Raw genomic sequence first — 19168 nt, forward strand, 5'->3', positions numbered from 1 at the left:
AAGCCAAGATGTCCTTCAACAAATGAGCGGATTTCAAAACTATGGGATATGTACACATGGAATTTTGCCCAGCCATAGGGAGAATAAAATTATGACATTTATAGTGAAATGTCACCAAAAAAACAAGAAATCAGATGCTTTTCTTAATGTGCAAAATATTAGGGAGAAATGGGTAACAGGAGGAACTCTAGATGAAGAAGGGACCCTATAGAGGAGCAATGAAGGTGACATATCTGAAGGGATAAGAGGGAGGATAAGGGAAACTCTTTAAAGCACATGCTGTACTTAAACATATCAAAGTCAATCAGGAAGCCAAGCATGGGTAGGAGGGAGAGGGAGGGAAGGGGTTAGAGATTGGGTAGGGGCTAATTGGGTGATACGTGCATGTATATCTCCACAAGTTTTTTATCCCACTGAGATGTATGACTACAATGCACCAATAAAAATTTATTAAAAAAAGAAACAGTAATCAGTAAATGGTGTACACATTTGTTTTTAGGTATTTTCAAGAGCAGAAAATCTACTGATGATACAGTTAACTTCATTTTGAGTAAGTGTCCTAAAGTAATTAAATTCATGTTTAGGAAATGGTATTTTTTTCATTTAACAACACGATTCTTCTCACTACCTTCTGAGTGCTTCTTTCATCTTCGTCTTCAGATGGGTCTGACTGGTGTTTTGGGCTGTCCATCTGAAGGAATGCTCTGACATCTGGACTAAAGACAAAAAGAAAATTTATTAAATGATTCTGAAAGCATGGCTATGGCTTTTCTCTTCTTTAAATAAAAATCAGAATTGAAGCCGTTATATTAGCATTTACAGCCAGAAAGCTAAACAAAATCTATTAATATTTGTTGTTATAAAATAAGCAATCAAATTAATATTTTAAAGAACAGGGAACCCAAAAGAGGTATAAACAAGGGCAAGTTATAAACAGGAAGTTCAGAGGAGGGGAAACTCCATCAGCGAGCAAATTTGTGAAGATGCTGCTTCACTAACAATCAGAGAAATATAAACTAGACCAATAATGAAATATCACTTTATGTCCATTAGCTGGCAAAAGTTATAATGCCAAAAGGCAGTGAGGATATAGGGGAAGAGACATTTCTGGTAAGAAATCTTCATTTCTGGACAACTTTTCTGAACAGCAGTCTGGGAATACTTGGAGAAACTGTGTATGCATTTTCCAGTTAGGGATAAACTACAGAAAAAAATTATGTGCAGATCCAGCGAAAGGCATGTAACCAAAATTCTCACTGTGGCATTCTCTACAGTAGCAAACTGGAAGCAAAGTGGGCATTTACCACCAGGGAAAGGAGAAAGTCAACTCTGGTAACTGCTTACAGAGAATACCAGTCAGCAGCAGAAACAAGAAATGATAGCATAGTACCATTTTTCTATATATATTAAATACAGATACTAAGTGACAGTCAGTCTGAATTTCCTAAAGATATCCAAAGGTATCTATCAAACATATTAAAGTGGATATTCAGCCAGGCATGGTGGCATGCCTGTAATACTAGTACTTGGGAGGCTGAAACAGGAGGATTGCAGGTTCAAGGATAACCTCAGCAAGGAGTGAGACCCTGTTTCAAAATAAAAATAAAGAATAGGGCTGGGGGTGTAGTTCTGAGGTAGAATATCTCTGGGTTCAATTCTCAGTAAAGTGCAAACACGCGTGCGCGCGCACACACACAGACACACACACACAGTAGGCATATATAAGAGATGAATAAATGGATACAAAGAAACAAGATGAAGAGAAATACAAGGACAAAAATTTAAGAGGACTACTAGGGACAAATGACACTCCTAAAGAATGGCTAAACTGCTATTCCTGGTACCTTTACCCCAAAGTGTTCTTAATAATGAATACAAATAATATATCTGTATTACTAGAAATCTGAAAGATAAAAATTACTTTTTTGTGTGTGGTACTGGGATTCCTGGAACCCCTTCTATCTCCGGGCTACACTCCCAGACCTATTTTATATTTTTTATTTGGAAACAGGGTCTCTTAAGCCAGCAAGGCTGGCTTTGAAACAGTGCGATCCTCCTGTCTCTGCCTCCCAAGTGTGGGGATTACAAGCGTGTGCCACCACACCCGGCTAAAAATTACTTTTAAAAAGAGAAGAGCTAGCTGGGTGTGGTGGCGCATGCTTTTAATCCCAGCATTCGGGAGGCTGAGACAAGAGAATCATGGTTCGCGGACAGCCTCAGCTACTTAGTGAGGCTCTTTGCAACTCAGTGAGACCCTGTTTCAAAATAAAGAATAAAAAATAGGGCTCAGAGGTAGAATGCCCCTGAGTTCCATCCCCATTAGTGAAAAAAAAAAAAGAAAAAAAAGAGCTTTTAAGCATTTTAAGGCTTAAAATGGTACAGCCATTGTAGAAAATAGTTTGGTGTTCCTCAAAAAGTTAAACATAGAGTTACTGTATAAGCTCCAGCCATTCCACTCTTAGATATAAAAGAAATAAAAATATATATTGACACAAAAACTCATATATGAATACTCACAGTAGCATTATTCATAACAGCCAAAAAGTAGAAACACCCTTAATGTCCATCAATTGATAAACGGATAAACAGAATGTAGCAAATCTGTACAATGGAGTATTATTCAGCCATAAAAAGGAGTAAAGCACTGATACATGTTACAACATGGATGAATACAAAAACATACTAGATAAACAAAGGGAGAAAAAAAACAGGTCATATATTCTATGACTTCCTTTTATTTATTTACTTTTTTGTGGTTCTGGGATTGAACCCAGAGTCATTCTACCTTCAAGCTACACCCTCAGTCCAATTTTATTTATTTGGAAATAAGGTCTCACTAGGTTGATGAGTCTCAGTATTGGCGGAGGCTGTCCTTGAACCTGTGATTCTGTCTCAGCCTTCCAAGTACTTGGATTACAAAAGTGGGCCACCACTCTCAGCAATGGCTTCATTTTAAATAAAATGTTCAGAATGGGCAAATTCTTAGAGATAGAAAGTATAGATTACTGGTTGCCAAGAGTTGGAGTAAGAGAATTTGGAGGTGCTATTTTCTGGGGTGACAGAAATGTTAGACTTGAAGGTGATAGACTTAGTTATGATGGCTGTACTGCATTGTGAATATACTAAAAATCATCTGAAATGTACATTTAAAATAGTGAAACTGTGAATTTTATCTCAAATTTTTTAAAGTGAGGGAAGAGATCTCAGTCTTTTTCTCTACAAAATTAAAAAATATATATATTGGTACCGGGGATGGAACCCAGGGGCATTCTACCTCTGAACTACACCCCCAGTCTGTTTTTTTATTCTTTATTTGGAAACAGGGTCTCAGTAAGTTGTGGAAGGCCTCACTAAGTAGCTGAGGCTGTCCATGACCCGCGATCCTCCTGTCTCAGCCTCTCAAATGCTGGGATTACAAGCATGCACCACCATGCTCGGCTTACATTTATATTTTTATCTTACTGTTTTTCACTTAAAAATTATAGTATAGCTGGGTGTGGTGGCGCACACTTGTAATCCCCGTGCTTGGGAGGCGGAGACAGGAGGATAGCGCAGGTTCGAAGTCACCTGCGCTGGCTTAAGAGACCCTGTTTCCAAAATAAAAATACAAAATAGGTCTGGGAGTGTAGCTCAGAGAAGGGTTTCCAGGAACCCCAGTACCATCAAAAAAAAAAAAAAGGAGCCGGGCGCTTGTAATCTTAGTACTTGGGAGGCTGAGACAGGAGGATCACCATTCGTGGACAACCTCAGCTACTTAGTGAGGCCCTTTGCAACTCAGTAAGACCCTGTTTCAAAATAAAGAACAAAAATGGGGCTGGGGGTGTAGCTTGGGGGTAGAGTGCCCCTGGGCTCCATTCTCAGTACTGAAAAAAAGTGAAATAGGCATGGTGGCACATGCCTGCAATCCCAGTCAGTATTTAGGAGGCCGAGGCAGGAGAACTGTAGGTTTGAAGCTAGCTTCAGCAATCTAACAAGACCCTGTTTCAAAATAAAAACAAAATAGGACTAGAGGTAAAATTAAATAGCTCTCTGAGTTCAATCCCCAGTATCAAAAACCAAACCAAACAACCTGACAATTTAAAGTAATGAAATTGCTTTCAGATGAATTTTAATGCTAAATGCAACATGTTTATAATACAACATTTCAAAATCCAATATGAATGTTTAGTATTCACTATCGTGTACTAGAGGTTTTTAACTAACATTTAAAACACCAGGGGAAATAATAACCCCCACCAGTTACTGTATTCTTTTTCTGTGCCAAGATCTGTCAAAACCAAGAGACAAATTGAAGCTCTGAATGTATTAATTATATTTCAAACAAGTAATGATAGTCTAATTTAAAATAATCCCAAGCTGGGCACAGTGGTGCATACCTATAAAGCTCTGAATGTATTAATTATACCTCAAACAAGTAGTAATAAGGTAATTTAAAATAATCCCCAGCTGGGCACAGTGGTGCATGCCTATAATTTCAGAATTTAGGTGGCTTAGACAAGAGGATCACAGGTTCTAGGCCAGCCTCAGTAATTTAGCAAGCCCCTGTCTCAAAACAAAAATAAAAAGAGCTAGGGTTGTAGCTCAGAAGTAGGGTGTCTTGGGTTCAATTCCTAATAAGTTCCCCCCAAAAAGTATTATCCAGTGAATATAGCAAAAATTAGAGGTTAGAAGAGTAGATATAAGGTAAAGACAACATAAAACTTGTCCTGAGGAACAGGCATAATGTTAAAAAAATTATACAAAGAACCAATTAATAAAAGGCTCTTTGCCGAGAACAAACCAGGCATAGAAACTGATTTCAAGGATCCCCTTCAATGTTGTAACATAAAGACGCAGCTCTTACTGCACTAGTAATCTTGATATTACAGGTGCGGGGCCTCCCTGGCTCTTGCTCAACCTGTGAGCATCAGGGAGACTCACAGCTCTGGGAAGAAGACCGTGTCAGAGAGATCCAGTTATAGTATTGCAGTTAATTTAGCAAATTAGGTAAATTTAAAAAACAGGTCAGAGAAGCTGTTCAGAAGGGTAGAAGCACTCTGAAGGGAGTGCTACAACATTGAAAGGGATCCTTGAAATCAGAGTTTCTATGCCAGGTCTGTTTTCAGCAAAGTGCTATACAAATGACAATTATTTTCAGAAAAAATTACTCAGGGCTGGGAATGTGGTTTAGTGGTACAGCACTTGTCTAGCATGTGCAAGACCCTAGGTTTGATCTCCAGCACTGCATGCATACACAATAAACAATTAAAATTGCTCAAGCCAAAGTCCTTCAGTGTTGTGATTCTGAAAAATACTTAATACATGTGTCATCATCACCCATAAAGCAATCTTTACATTTACAGATAGGTGAACTACAGAAAAGCCCCCCAAATATTTTACTCTATCTTCTTTTTCTTCTTAGACTATAACACCTAATATATACAAGACAAGTAAGAAAATAAATATAATGAATTCCTCCAAGAACTGGGTATGGTGATGTATAGCTGTAGTCCCAGTACTTAAGAAGCTGAGACAGGCCGGGCGTGGTGGCGCACGCTTGTAATCCCCCTGCTTGGGAGGCGGAGACAGGAGGATCGCGCAGGTTTGAAGCCAGCCACGCTGGCGTAAGAGACCCTGTTTCAAAAATATAAAATAGGTCTGGGAGTGTAGCCCAGAGGTAGATGGGCTTCCAGGAACCCCAGTACCACCAAAAAAAAAAAAAAAAAAAAAAAAGCTGAGACAGGAAGATCACAGGTTTCAGGCCAGCCTCAATAACTCAGAGAGATCCTGCTTCAAAATTAAAAATTAAAAAAAGGGCTAGGGGTATAGCTTGGAAGTACGGTGCCCCTGGGATCCATCCCCAGTACCCTCCTTTACCAAATTCCCAAGGCACAAACCAAATCACAGTTCTAAATATGTTTTCCTAAGTATTTCTGCTATGACCCATCTTCTCCCCTAATCTGGAACTGCTGGGCCCACAGAAGGAAGGTTAAGCTCCTCCTATCCCAGGGCAGCACAAGATGTACAGGGACAGCAAAGGGCCTTTCTCTTAAGGAAGGCTGTGTGGAGGACTGGAAGCCTGTGTGGCTGTGCAGGGGAAACACTACCTGTGCTGGGTGGCAGGGGACATGGCCACGTGTATGCTCAACACTGCCCATCCTTAAGCCTCCTCTTCATTCAGAATACCTATTCTGCTCTAGTCATCACACTGTGATAATATTTATATATCCTGAAATGCCAAGCTTTTTGCAGTCTCTGTTAATACACACTACTCCACTTGTCTCAAATGCTTTCCACTTTTTTTCTTGAACAATCACACACTCTTTATGTCCCAGGAAGCCTTCTTTGACCTCCCTGAGCAGGGCTTGACACATTTTCCTATCATCTTTTGGCATTTCTACCATGAGAATTACCTGGCTTCAAGTGTGTGTGTGTGTGTGTGTGTGTGTGTGTGTGTGTGTGTGTGTGTAATATATATAATCTGTATATATCTAATACATGTATGTGTATGTGTGTATGTATGTAAATATGTGATCTGTCTTTCCTGCTAGTCTGGGAGTTTCTGAAAGGTATAGACAATGCTCATTTAGCTTTATACTCCCAAAGCACACAAGAGGTACTTAAGTGTTTTTGTTTTGTTCTGTGTGTGGGAGGTGCTGGGGATTGAACCCAGAGGCATTCTATCTCTGCAATATATCCCATCCCTATTTTATTTTTATTTTGAAACAGAAACTTGCTAAGCTGCTGAGAGCCTAAGTTGCTGAGGCTATTTGTGAACTTGCAGTCCTTCTGTCTGTCTCCCAAGTACTGGGATAACAAGCATGTGCTACCAAGCCTATTTAAGTGCTTTTTGAAGGCATGGATAAATATTAAGCAATTAGCAAAATGTTTTAACTATATTAAAAAAAACTTCTTTCAAGTTTAACCTGTAAAATTAATACAAGTACAAAAGGAAGAAAGACCAACTGATAAAGAGAAAAAAGCATACAGAATATTGGGGGGAAATGCTCCAGAAAGATTTTACAAACATATATAGCATAATAACATTTCATAGAAAGGAAAAATTAACATGAGGCTTATTCAATATTCTTAGGGTTAGTTTCACTGTTCCTTTAGAGCACAATGAAAATTACTTACTGGTTGTAAAGCTCTGGATACCTAACTAAGTTCTGAATGAATTCATTCAGTCCTGCTCTCCTTTGTTTAATAAAATCTGTAAGAGAGATATAAGCTATTAGGGTTATTTATGTTAGCCTATGTAATTATCATCAAAATGTAAGCATACAGAAGCAAAAGATAGAAAGCTGATTAAGAAGCTATTTCTTAATTCATGCTACTTGGTATTCAATGATAAATATATATCTATATCATCTATAAATACAATGATTAAAAGATTAAAGCAAATAGATGCCTATTTTGGATCAAATCAGCCTCACTACAAAACTAAGAGAGGTACTGTGCTTTGTACAATTTCTTATGTACCACCAGGCAATTAATGAAAATTAACACTATGACACTGACTAAAAATCATATTTTAAAAACCAAATGAGAAAAATAAGAATTACTAGAAATACTTTAAAATTGAGGAATGATGATTAATTGGTTAACCAATACCAAACCTCTGGGTTTCATTCCTACTTTTAAAAAAGCCCTTGACCGGGCATGCTGAGATAGGAAGATTGCACAGGTTCCAAGCCCAGCCACAGCTACTTAGTGAGGCTCTCAGCAATTTAGTGAGACCCTGTTTCCAAATAAAATATTTAAAAAAAATATAGGTCTGGGAGTATAGCCTAGAGGTAAGAAAGCCCCTGGGTTCCACCCCAAATACCACACAAAAAATAAATAAATAATAAAAAAGAAAAAAGCCCTTGAAAAAAGCATTGGTACACATTCCTAACAAATAATTGTCTAGTATTCTCAAACTATTTTGTTGGTAACTGAGGCTTATACAACAACCAGTATGCAGTTTAGCAATAAATGTTAAGCAGAGCTGGGGAAGGTAGCGCATGACTACAATTCAAGTATACATGGGAGGCTGAGAAAGGAAGATCACAGGTTCCAGGCCAGCTTCAGCAACCCAGCCAGCCCCTCAGCAACTCAAAATAAAAATTAAAAAATGGCTAGAGGGCTGGGTGTAGTGCCGCATGCTTGTAATCCCTGTGCTTAAGAGGCTGAGACACGAGAATTACAGTTTCAAAGCCGGCCTTAGCTAGTGAGGCACTCAGCAACTTAGTGAGACCATTTCCAAATAAAATATTAAATAAAAGAAAATAGGTCTGGGAGTATAGCTTGGAGGTAGAAAGCCCCTGGGTTACACCCCCAGTACCACCACCACCACCACAAAAAAAAAAAAAAAAAAAAAAAAGCTAGAGGTATAGTTAAGAGTGCCTCTGAGGTTTTTTTAGGTTTCAACATAGTATCTTGGAAGGTACTTAACTGGTGCTTGTGAATATGCAAAATATTGCTAAAGACTTTTTTGTTTTTTTTTTTTTTAATTTTTATTTTTGGTGGTACTGATGATGGAACCCTTCTACCTCCGGGCTACACTCCCAGACCTATTTTAGATTTTTATTTGGAAACAGGGTCTCTTAAGCCAGAGAGGGGCTTCAAACCTGCCCGATCCTCCTGTCTCAGCCTCCCCAAGTGCGGGGATTACAAGCGTGCACCATCACGCCCAGCTTATTTTGTTTTTAAATTGCTTAAAATGTAAACTGGGATCCTCCTGTCTCAGCTTCCCAAATGCTAGGATTACAAGCCTGCGGCCATTTGTAACTCAGTGAAACCCTGTTTCAAAATAAAGAATAAAGGCCAGGCGTGGTGGCGCACGCTTGTAATCCCCCGGCTTGGGAGGCAGAGACAGGAGGATCGCGCAGGTTCAAAGCCAGCTGCGTGTGCTGGCTTAGGAGACCCTGTTTCTAAATAAAAATATAAAATAGGTCTGGGAGTGTAGCCCGGAGGGAGAAGGGCTTCCAGGAACCCCTGTACCACCAAAAAATAAATAAATAAATAAATAAACAAACAAACAAACAAACAAACAAACAAAGTAGCTGGGGGTGTAACTCGGAGGTAGAATGCCCCTGGGTTCCACACAGGAATGAAAAAAAAAAAAAAAAAAAGGCAAACTGGCATGGTGGCACAAGTCTATAAACCCAGTACTTGGGAGGCTAAGACTCACAGGAGAATCGCGGGTTTGAGACCAGTGTATGGTAAGACACTATTTCAAAATAAAAATAAAATAGGGCTGGAAGTGTAGCTCAGTGCCCTAGGTTCATTCCTCACTAACACACACACACACAATTGTTTAAAATGTGTACATAGTTCCAAGGTCAAAGATATAAGCAAAATTCATTCAGTGACATAGACCTGACTCCTTCCATTTCCTTCCTGGGCCTTTTCCCTCCTTGAAATCACTAGTTTTATTAGTTTTTGATTGATTCTTTCATTATTTCTTTTGACTTCCCACACCCTTTCCTATACAAAAAGTATATAGTATATAAACACATCTGCATCTTGTTTTTTCCATTTATATATTCTGGGTATCACTTCATAGAAAGTCATGAAAATCTTTCATTCTATTTTTTTTAAGAGCTACACTGTATTCCAACCTTGGAAGAGTATTTCAGCTTTTGCTGTTAAAAATCATGTCACAACACAGTCTTGTAAAAATATTCCTGAAGCATTTCCCCCCAATATTCATAAATATGTGATTTCTTGCTCAAAGTGATAGTTACACACATTTTTTATAAACATTACCAAATTCTCCTCTATATAAAGACTACCCACCAGAAAGATATGAGAATGCTTGTTTCCCCAAAGCTTAACCAAACAACATCTTATCTTTTGAGTTTTTAGTACAATTTAGATTTGATTTCCCCAATGCAGGGCTTTCCAAGATCTCTCTGACACAGAATCTGTTTATCTGTTGCCAAGTCACATACACTATGCTTAAGATAGATTTTGAATTGATTATTCAACAAAAAACAATTTTAGCATCAAACAGTTAATTCATGAAAACATAAGTATCACAGGGTATTCAGTTTGGCATCTTACTTTAACAATGCAACAGTGATCTTGCAGGTCTTTTATTTCTTTTCCTTTTTCCTTTGATGAAATGATTCAGCCTCAAGTATTCCTTCCCCAGAGGGTTCTATAGAACTCTGGTCCAGTCCCGGTCTTATATTGTCACTGACATGCAGTTTGATTCTTAATGTCTTTCTGCCACTTCCAATGAATTAATTCTTTTAATCACCCAGGACTTACAGTTATCTTTGGTTTCTTTCTCTATGTCTCCTTTACTTATGCAATTAACAAGATTTCTTACAGATCTTTTATTAAAGGAGTGAGCTTGGACAGGGATCATTTCATCAGTATTTCTACCCTAATCCTCATGCTCATTATTGTCAGGACTATTGGAATATTCCCTTAACCAGTGCTTCTGTCTCTATTTAGTCTCTTCCCTCTGTTGTGTCTACTATACATTATACACTGTTAGCTATACAATGTGCCATCACCTTGCTAAAGTATCTCTAAGGCCCAAATGCTGCTCATACAATGCTTTCTAATTTGTACTCCAGAGAGATACTTCACTGCTACACCAAAAAAGCAGCTCCATCATACTTAATTCACATTTTATATTTTTTGCGTAAGAGGTGCATTGGAAAAAGAAGAGTTCTGTTGCTAAAAACAAAAGTAAAAAAGCCCCTGGTCCGCAGAATCAATCTCATAGAATCTATAATTTGGCTTTTTTTGTGCCAACTCAGTTCTTCCTTGCTTATCTTTATTAATGCATTCGTGTGTGTGTGTGTGTGTGTGTGTGTGTGTGTGTGTGTGTGTGTTGTGTTACTAGGGATTCAACCCAGGGGCATTCTACCTCCGAATTAAACCCCAAGCCCTATTTTACTTTGAAACAGGGTCTTGCTAGGTTGCTGAGAGTCTCATTAAGTTGCTGAGGCTGGTCTTGAACCTGTGATTCTACTGTCTCAGCCTCTTAAGTACTAGGATTACAGGTATATGCCACCACTCCTGTCTAAAGTTATATTTCAAAACCTACTATTCACCAGATACTATAAATAAACAAAAAAGTCATAGTCCACACTTTCATAAAATCTGCAGCCTAAACAAGACAGATTAGCAAATACAATGAAGTGTACTATAAATCTCTCAAGAAAAAAATGTCAATATGTAACAGAACATTTTCCAATCTTGAGGTCCATAAAGTATAAAGAATATAGAGCCCCCAATTGAAGAGATGATCCAGTAGCCTTGGGAAGAACAAGGTTTTAATTAAAGTAAGAATATAAAAGAAATAGTTAAAAGAGGATAAAGAAGAGTTTGTCAGCCGGGCATGGTGGCACACACTAGTAATCCCAGCATTCAGGAGGCAGAGACCAGAGGATCACAGTTCGCGGACAGTCTCAGCTACTTAGTGAGGCCCTTCGCAACTCAGTGAGACCCTGTTTCAAAAAATAAAAGACTAAAAAATAGGGCTGGGGGTGTAGCTCGGAGGTAGAATACCCCTGGGCCCCCCCCATGGTGGGGGAGGAGTTTGTCAATCAAGGACAGATTTCTACAAAACAGTGAAAAGTAGGTTGACGAGTGAAGGTCAATTGATTTGTGAGTATTTATCTTAAGTGACCAAGAAAGTAAATGTGTACGGTATCAAAGATTTAATGGTTACAAGGATATCAGCAAATTAGTTTGAGAAGAAAGGCTATCCATTCAGGATTCTTCTGCAGAATAGAGATGAATTCCATCTTCTGATGCAATTCCTGTTGGGTAAGGAGACTAAGGAGACTTCTGCTTTTTTTTTTTTTTTTTTTTTTTTTTTTGGTGCTGGGGTTGGGACCCAGAGGCTTTCTACCTCCGGGCTATACTCCCAGACCTTTTTATTTAGAAACAGGATCTCACTAAGTTGCTGAAAACCTCACTAAGTAGCTGAGGCTGGCTTCGAACCCGTGCGATCCTCCTGTCTCAGCAGGGATTACAAGCGTGTGCCACCACGCCTGGCCGGGTAAGGAGACTTCTGTTTTCCATTATGTAGCCACCTGTGACCTAGATTGAGTACTTGGATTCTAAGGAAAAGTTCTAGGTTTGAGTATTCAAACATACAGCCTCAAGATTCCTGAGACTCTGTGGATCACTAGGGCCCCCAAAGGTGAGTACTAGGAAATCTTTTTGGTAGCCCATTCAGAGGCCTGTGGGATGCTATGTACAACATATATTTAATAAGCTTTTCCAAATGAAAGAATGAATATCCTTCCTAGTAACAATTTAAAACTAGAAAAGCACCCCAAATTCTTCTTAATGATCAATATATTTATCTGAAGCTAGACTGCTTGAATCTAACTTCCAAATCTGCCATTTACTACATGCATGTGACCCTGGGCAAAATAATAAGCCCAGTGTTTTTTGGTTTCCTTACTGAAAAATAATGATGATAACAGTAATGATACCTCATAGGGTTGTTGTGAGAATGGAATGAATGAAAGAAAACTTATGGAGTTCCTAAAACAATGACATATATAGAGTAAGTACCTTCTTGGGACATTATTTTCATAAAATATGGGATGAGTTCGCTTTTTAAAATTTTTATTTATTTATTTATTTATTTAGGTACTGGGGTTCCTGGAAACCCTTCTACTTCCGGGCTACACTCCCAGACCAATTTTTTTTTTTTTTTTGAAAACAGGGTCTCTTAAGCCAGCACAGCTGGCTTCAAACCTGTCTCCGCCTCCCAAGCACGGGAATTACAAGCATGTGCCACCACGCCCAGCGCTGAATTAGCTTTTTATTATTTATTTATTTATTTATTTATTTATTTATTTATTATTTATTTTGGTGGTACAGGGGTTCCTGGAAGCCCTTCTACCTCCGGGCTACACTCCCAGACCTATTTTTACATTTTTATTTGGAAACAGGGTCTCCTAAGCCAGCGCGCACAGCGCGGCTGGCTTCGAACCTGCGCGATCCTGTCTCTGCCTCCCAAGCCTGGGGATTACAAGCGTGTGCCACCACGCCCGGCTGAATTAGCTTTTTAAATTCCTATACTACCCACATAGTGGAATGAGTAAGCTATCTACTATTTCAAACTTCAACTATCACTTTATTTATTTATTTAGGTGGTACTGGAGTTCCTGGATACCCTTCTACCTCTGGGCTACACTCCCAGAACTATTTCATCCATCCATCTATCTATCTATCTATCTATCTATCTATCTATCTATCTATATCTATCTATCTAGATTTTTTTTTTAAATTTGGAAACAGGGTCTCTTAAGCCAGCGCGGCTGACTTCAAACCTGCGTGATCCTTCTGTCTCTGCCTCCCAAGCGCGAGGATTACAAGTGTGCGCCACCATGCCCAGCCTCAACTATCACTTTAATAGTTGGTCTATGAAGTATTGCTTACCTGGGTCAAAATTATCACCAAATATTCTCTTGGCAGGAATCTTCAGAGCCATAGCAGGAAACTGTTTCTTTAACTAGAATTTTAAAAATATTACACGAACTAGTAAGTCTTATAAAATTAAGAACCAAATCTACTAAAAACAAATACAATCTAATTTTAAAGAAAATTCATCATAAGACATACTTTTAAATTTATGATCATGTAACATAAAATATTAAATTATACCAACAAAATACCAAGGACTAATTTTCTATTTTGCCCCAATAAAATATTTAGTATTTGTATGACATTGGATAAGTTACTAACACCTCTGTGCCTGTTTTCTTGCCTGTGAAATGATCTTCCAAGAACAATTATCTTACAGAGTTGTGGGACTCAAAGGTGATCATATATGACAAGTGCTTAGACTAGAATGAATCATGGAAGTTCTGATTACCTACCACTTATTACCTCAAGAAAAGATGTGCTTTTTGTGTTCTCTCTACATGAATAGACTGACTATAGTTTTCTGAGGAAGCTAATACATTTTGCTTTCAGTACCCCCTGTCCTAGCCTTTTTCCTTATTTATACTCTAATATACTTCTTTATCAGATTTGCTTGTTCTCAGAGAAATAACATGGCCTAAAGAAATTAAATTTGGGGCAGTAAAGCCATAAAAATAGGCCATTTTTTATTATAAGCTTGATGTCAAAAGTTCATGTCCACATAAAAACTCTAGATTTAACTAGCAACTGACAGGAAATACAAAGAATAGAAGAATGTATTACTTGCTCTACACCATGGCATACCATCAGCAAATCCAGACCCTTACCCCCATGTAAGGGAATGACTGTTTCTTTTTCTTTTCTGTATGTGAGGGGAGGGAAGGAGGAAGCGAGGAGGAGGAAGAGAGAGACAGACAGACAGACAGACAGAGAGAGAGAGAGAGAGAGAGAGAGAGAGAGAGAGAGAGAGAGAGAGAAAGAGACAGAGATATCTGTATCTATTATCTATCTATGTTGGGGATTGAATCTAGAGGCAGTCTACCTCCAACCTACATCCCCAGCCCTATTTTATTTTGCAGTACTGGGGACGAAACCCAGGGACATTCTATCTCTGAGCTGTACCCCCAGCCCTATTTTTTATCCTTTATTTCAAAACAGGGTCTCACTGAGTTGCAAAGGGCCTCACTAAGTAGCTGAGCTGTCAACGAACCGTGATCCTCCTGTCTCAGCCTCCCAAATGCTGGGATTACAACCGTGTGCCACCACAACCAGCTTTATTTTTTATTTTGAAACATGATCTCACTAGGTTGCTAAGAGCCTCGCAAAGTTGCTGAGGCTAGCTTTGAACTATGCTCCTCCTGTCTCAGCCTCCCAAGTACTGAGATTACAGGTGTAATCCCAGGCCAGGCTTTGTTTCTTTAAACACACACACGCACGCACGCGCTTAAAAAAAAGAGTGGTGGAGGGGAACTACTGCTTAAAAAAAACATTTAGTAGTCTTATCAACTAGTCACAAACATTAACTGGATATTTTATATTAAGACGTTATCATTAATTTACTTTTAAATGTAAGTGATATTGTGTATAATTTGTTTTTAACAATCATTATCTTTGAGAGGAGTATAATAACATTTTTACAAATAAAATGACAATGTCTTAAGATTTCTGCCAAAATAGTGTTGGGCTGGGTAGGTTAGAGATGAAGCAAATCAACACTGTTGAAGATGATGATATCAACAATGTTGATGTTGGATGGTAGCACTGTATTATTTTCCATATTTGTACTAGCTTGTCTATTTTTGTGTTGGAAAATTTCTACTAATAAAAAGTTTAGAAATACAAACTATAGTCATCAAAACTGTTGACAAATTGCTTAAAAATTGAAAACTTTACTTTTCATCTTTCTAAAAAAAGGGCTGAGAATGAATTTCTGGTTTTGAATTTAGAAAAATCAAGGGCAGTTTGGATTTATTTCAATTTTTTGGTGCTGGGGATTGAACCCAGGGCATTGGCATGCAAAACACGTGCGTACCTACATTCCCATGGAGCTATACACCCAACCTATGCCAAGTTTAACCTGATTTCTATAGTTTCAAAGAACACAACTGACACCATTCTTCTAGTTTTTCCTTTGCCCTTCACTACAGAGGCAGAATTAAAAGCAGTTATATAAAAAGGAAACAGACACAGAAAATGATGAAACAAGAAAAAGACAAAAAGGAAAAAAACTGAAAATACAAGAGAAATGAGGAAGATAGCTGATAAAAACTGAGCTACATATATAAGGAAAATTTTCTGTCCATTTAAAAATGAGGTGTGTCATGAAGGGGAGAAAGTGATCCTGGGGTAGGCCCTAAAATAAGCTTCCCTGCTATCTATCTATCTATCTATCTATCTATCTATCTATCTATCTATCGCAGTATTGGGTATAGGGGGCATTCTACCTCTAAGCTACATCCCCAGTCTTATTTTTTTTTTTAATTCTTTATTTTGAAACAGGGTCTCACTAAGTTGCAGAAGGATTCACTAAATAGCTGAGGCTGTCTGTGAACCACAATCCTCCTGTCTCAGCCTCCCAAATGTTGGGATTACAAGCGTGCACCACCACACCCGGCTTCCTGCTTTATTTTTATTTTTAAAGATCTTTATATATTGTTGGGCGTAGTGGTGCACACTTGTAATCCCCGCGCTTGGGAGGCAGAGACAGGAGGATCGTGCAGGTTCGAAGCCAGCCGCGCTGGCTTAAGATACCCTATTTCCAAATAAAAAAGTATAAAATAGGTCTGGGAGTGTAGCCCGGAGGTAGAAGGGTTTCCAGGAAAAAAAAAAAAAAGATCTTTATATATTAACACTCCAATTAATTAATTACCAGCCAATTAAGTCATGAAGCCATAATGAAGACCCATCCTCAGTGTGGAGTTCCACATTGCTTGAGTTTTTAGATGTTCTGCATATCCCTCCCTCCTATGAATAGTTCCGCGCACACACACACAGAAAAAAAAAACACCACAAGATGTTCAAAAGGGTAAATCAGCCTACAAAATCTTTTAAACCAAATACATAAAGTTTCAAAGTTCAGTTATTAGTACATATTTGAACATATTTTGCTCTTAACTCCCTAAGAAGTTCATATAAAGTGTGTGTGTGAGAGAGAGAGACAGACAGACGGATAGACAGATGACAATCATCATGTTATTTTTACCTAAGCATATCCTAGATAACCTGATAGGTACTGAGTCAGATCTGTACAATCATCAAATAAATGTTGAACATCTAGATAATGGGTATCCAAGAGTTTTAAGTAGAGAAAATAGTTCAACCTTCACCTAGGCTCCAATATCAATCATTCTTTTAAAAAGTCACTACAAAATTATATATTCCTATGTACAAACACAAAGAATTTAAATTAGGAATTTAAGGTACAACTGCTTTTATTCTAAACTGACGCAAAGCTTGGAACCCAGAGCTGCCCTAATGGGTTTCTGTAACAGCTTATTAGTATGCATTCTTTGACCTCCATTTGAGACGTTTAAGGCAACACCTCCATCAACATCAGTGCTTGGTGAGATCTGGCCTGATGAGCTACAATGACCTTGGTGTCTTGCTGCTGACTTTAGAAAGTATGTGCAACTTCAAATACTAGATTATGAATACTATTCAGTATCTGAACTAGGTGTATTTAAAAACCATTTTCAGCTATTTAGAGAGTTAATGGTCTCTTAGATCTCACCCTCCGGGCAACTGTCAGAAAGTCAATACTCATTTCAGTTGTGCTAACCACTCAAAACCTAGAACCGAAGATATCTCAAAGAAAGGAAGGAAGGAAGGAAGGAAGGAAAGAAGGGAGGAGGAGAGTGGGCTCACAAGAGACCTTCGCATCTAAAGCTTATAGTTGGGCAATTTAAACAGAAATACGACAATGATTAATGATTATATTGGGCCTAAAGGATTTATTTTTAATATTCTATGACATCTAGTCTTCATACTTTCAGTTGTTTATTTGGAACTGTTCAGCAGTCCTTTCTCTACCTTTTTTGTTAAGAATTTCAAAATCAGAATACTTCTGAAGAATTCTTTACCTTTTTCTGCCTGTCTGATGCATGGCTAATTTAATTATTCAAAAAATATTCTTTTGAGGTTTTCTCAGGTGTTTTTTTTTTTGTGTGTGTGGTACTGGGGGTGGAACCCAGGGGCTTTCAACCTCCAGACTATATACTCCCAGACCTATTTTTATATTTTATTTGGAAACAGGGTCTCACTAAGTTGCTTAGAGCCTCAGTAAGTAGCTGAGGCTGGCTTCAAACCTGTGCAATCCTCTTGTCTCAGCCTCCCAAGTGCCAGGATTACAAGTGTGCGCCACCATGCTCGGCTCTCAGGTGTTTTAAACAGCTATCTTGTAGGCTTTTACTTACAGTGTTGTAGAGTTTGTCGAACTCTGCATATCTCCTAAAGACAAACCACTCACTCCTGCCCACAGAGACCAGAACTTTATAAACCTGTAGAAATGAAAAAATGGCATAATATTTGAACTGCCAAAACTGTTAAATAAAAACTGTCTTCGTACTCATGAAACTAATATTAAGATCAATATATGTATGGTTCTCAAGTTCAAGCATATAAACTGAAACACTTCTTTTATTGTTCAAAATGTAGTATTTTATTTTTAGATGCTATGAAGTATTTCCTAATTTCCAGAGATAACATAATAAACACACAAATATTCATTATTTAGATATACTGTGCCAGTCTTGCTTCAGATATCTTTTCCAAGAATAAAACATTATAGATTCAACTGATGACACTTTCACTATTCTTTCCCAGCAGTGACTATTACCTTGAAATCCTAAAATATTTTCAACAGTGATGCCTACCACAGAGTAAATAACCAACTAATAGCTTTCTTCCTTCCAAATTATCTTGTTTTGTTTTGTTTCTCTGGTGCTATGGATTGAACCCGGGCATTCTACCACTGAGCTATAACCCACAGCCCTATTTTATTATGTATTTGGAAGCAGGATCTGGCGAAGTTGTTGAAGCTGGCTTTCAATCTGTGATCCTTCTGTCTCAGTCTCCCAAGTACTAGGATTAAAGACATGCACCACCACATCTGGCCCAAATAATCTTTTACGTGGTGTTTTTCAAACTAAAAATTTATCCTTGCCAAGCATGGAGGTGCATGCCCATAATCTTGGTACCTGGGAGGTTGAGACAGGATGAGCACAGGTTCAAAGCCAGTCTCCGCAACTTAGCAAGACTCTCAGCAAGTTAGTAAGAACCTGTTTCCAAATGAAAAATAAAATAGAGCTAAGGGTGTAGTTCAGAGGTAAAATGCTCCTGGGTTCAAACCACCAGAAAAAAAAAAAGAGAGAGAATTTATTCTCAGCTGGATACATACCTGTAATCCCAACTATTATGGAGGTGAAATTAAGAGGAGAACAAGTTGGAGGCCAACCTGGGCAACTTGGCAAGACCCTGTCTCAAAACCAAAAGGGCAGGTGTAGCTCAGTGGTAGAATACTTGCCTAGCATTCACAAGGTCTTGGGTTTAATCCCTTTACCACAAAATTTTTTTTTTTTTTTTGGAGGTACTGGGAATGAAACCCAGGGGCCTTCGACCTCCAGGTTACACTCCCAGACCTATTTTTTAATATTTTATTTGGAAACATGGTCTCAAGAAGTTGCTGAGAGCCTCATTAAGTAGCTGAGGCTGGCTTCAAACCTGTGAGATCCTCCAGTCTCAGCCTCCCAAGTACTGGGATTACAAGCATGCACCATAACACCTGGCTACTGCAAAAACT

The 19168-nt window shown here is 38.3% G+C and overlaps 1 protein-coding gene across 2 annotated transcripts in view; it reads right to left on the bottom strand.

The window, feature by feature from the left end:
• The window catches only part of LOC308261678 (serine/threonine-protein kinase Sgk3), a gene marked incomplete at both ends in the record, with an annotated part of 71305 nt that overhangs the window by 38913 nt on the left and 13224 nt on the right, over nt 1–19168 (bottom strand). For both annotated transcript variants that reach the window (XM_080693751.1, XM_080693750.1), the window contains 4 exons: nt 629–716; nt 7117–7192; nt 13387–13459; nt 17784–17867. In XM_080693751.1, the coding sequence (XP_080549877.1) occupies nt 629–716; nt 7117–7192; nt 13387–13459; nt 17784–17867 (321 nt within the window). The remainder of the gene's footprint in view (nt 1–628; nt 717–7116; nt 7193–13386; nt 13460–17783; nt 17868–19168) is intronic.

This window comes from Muscardinus avellanarius (genome assembly GCF_963383645.1).
Source record: "Muscardinus avellanarius genome assembly, chromosome: 4".
NCBI lineage: Eukaryota > Metazoa > Chordata > Mammalia > Rodentia > Gliridae > Muscardinus > Muscardinus avellanarius.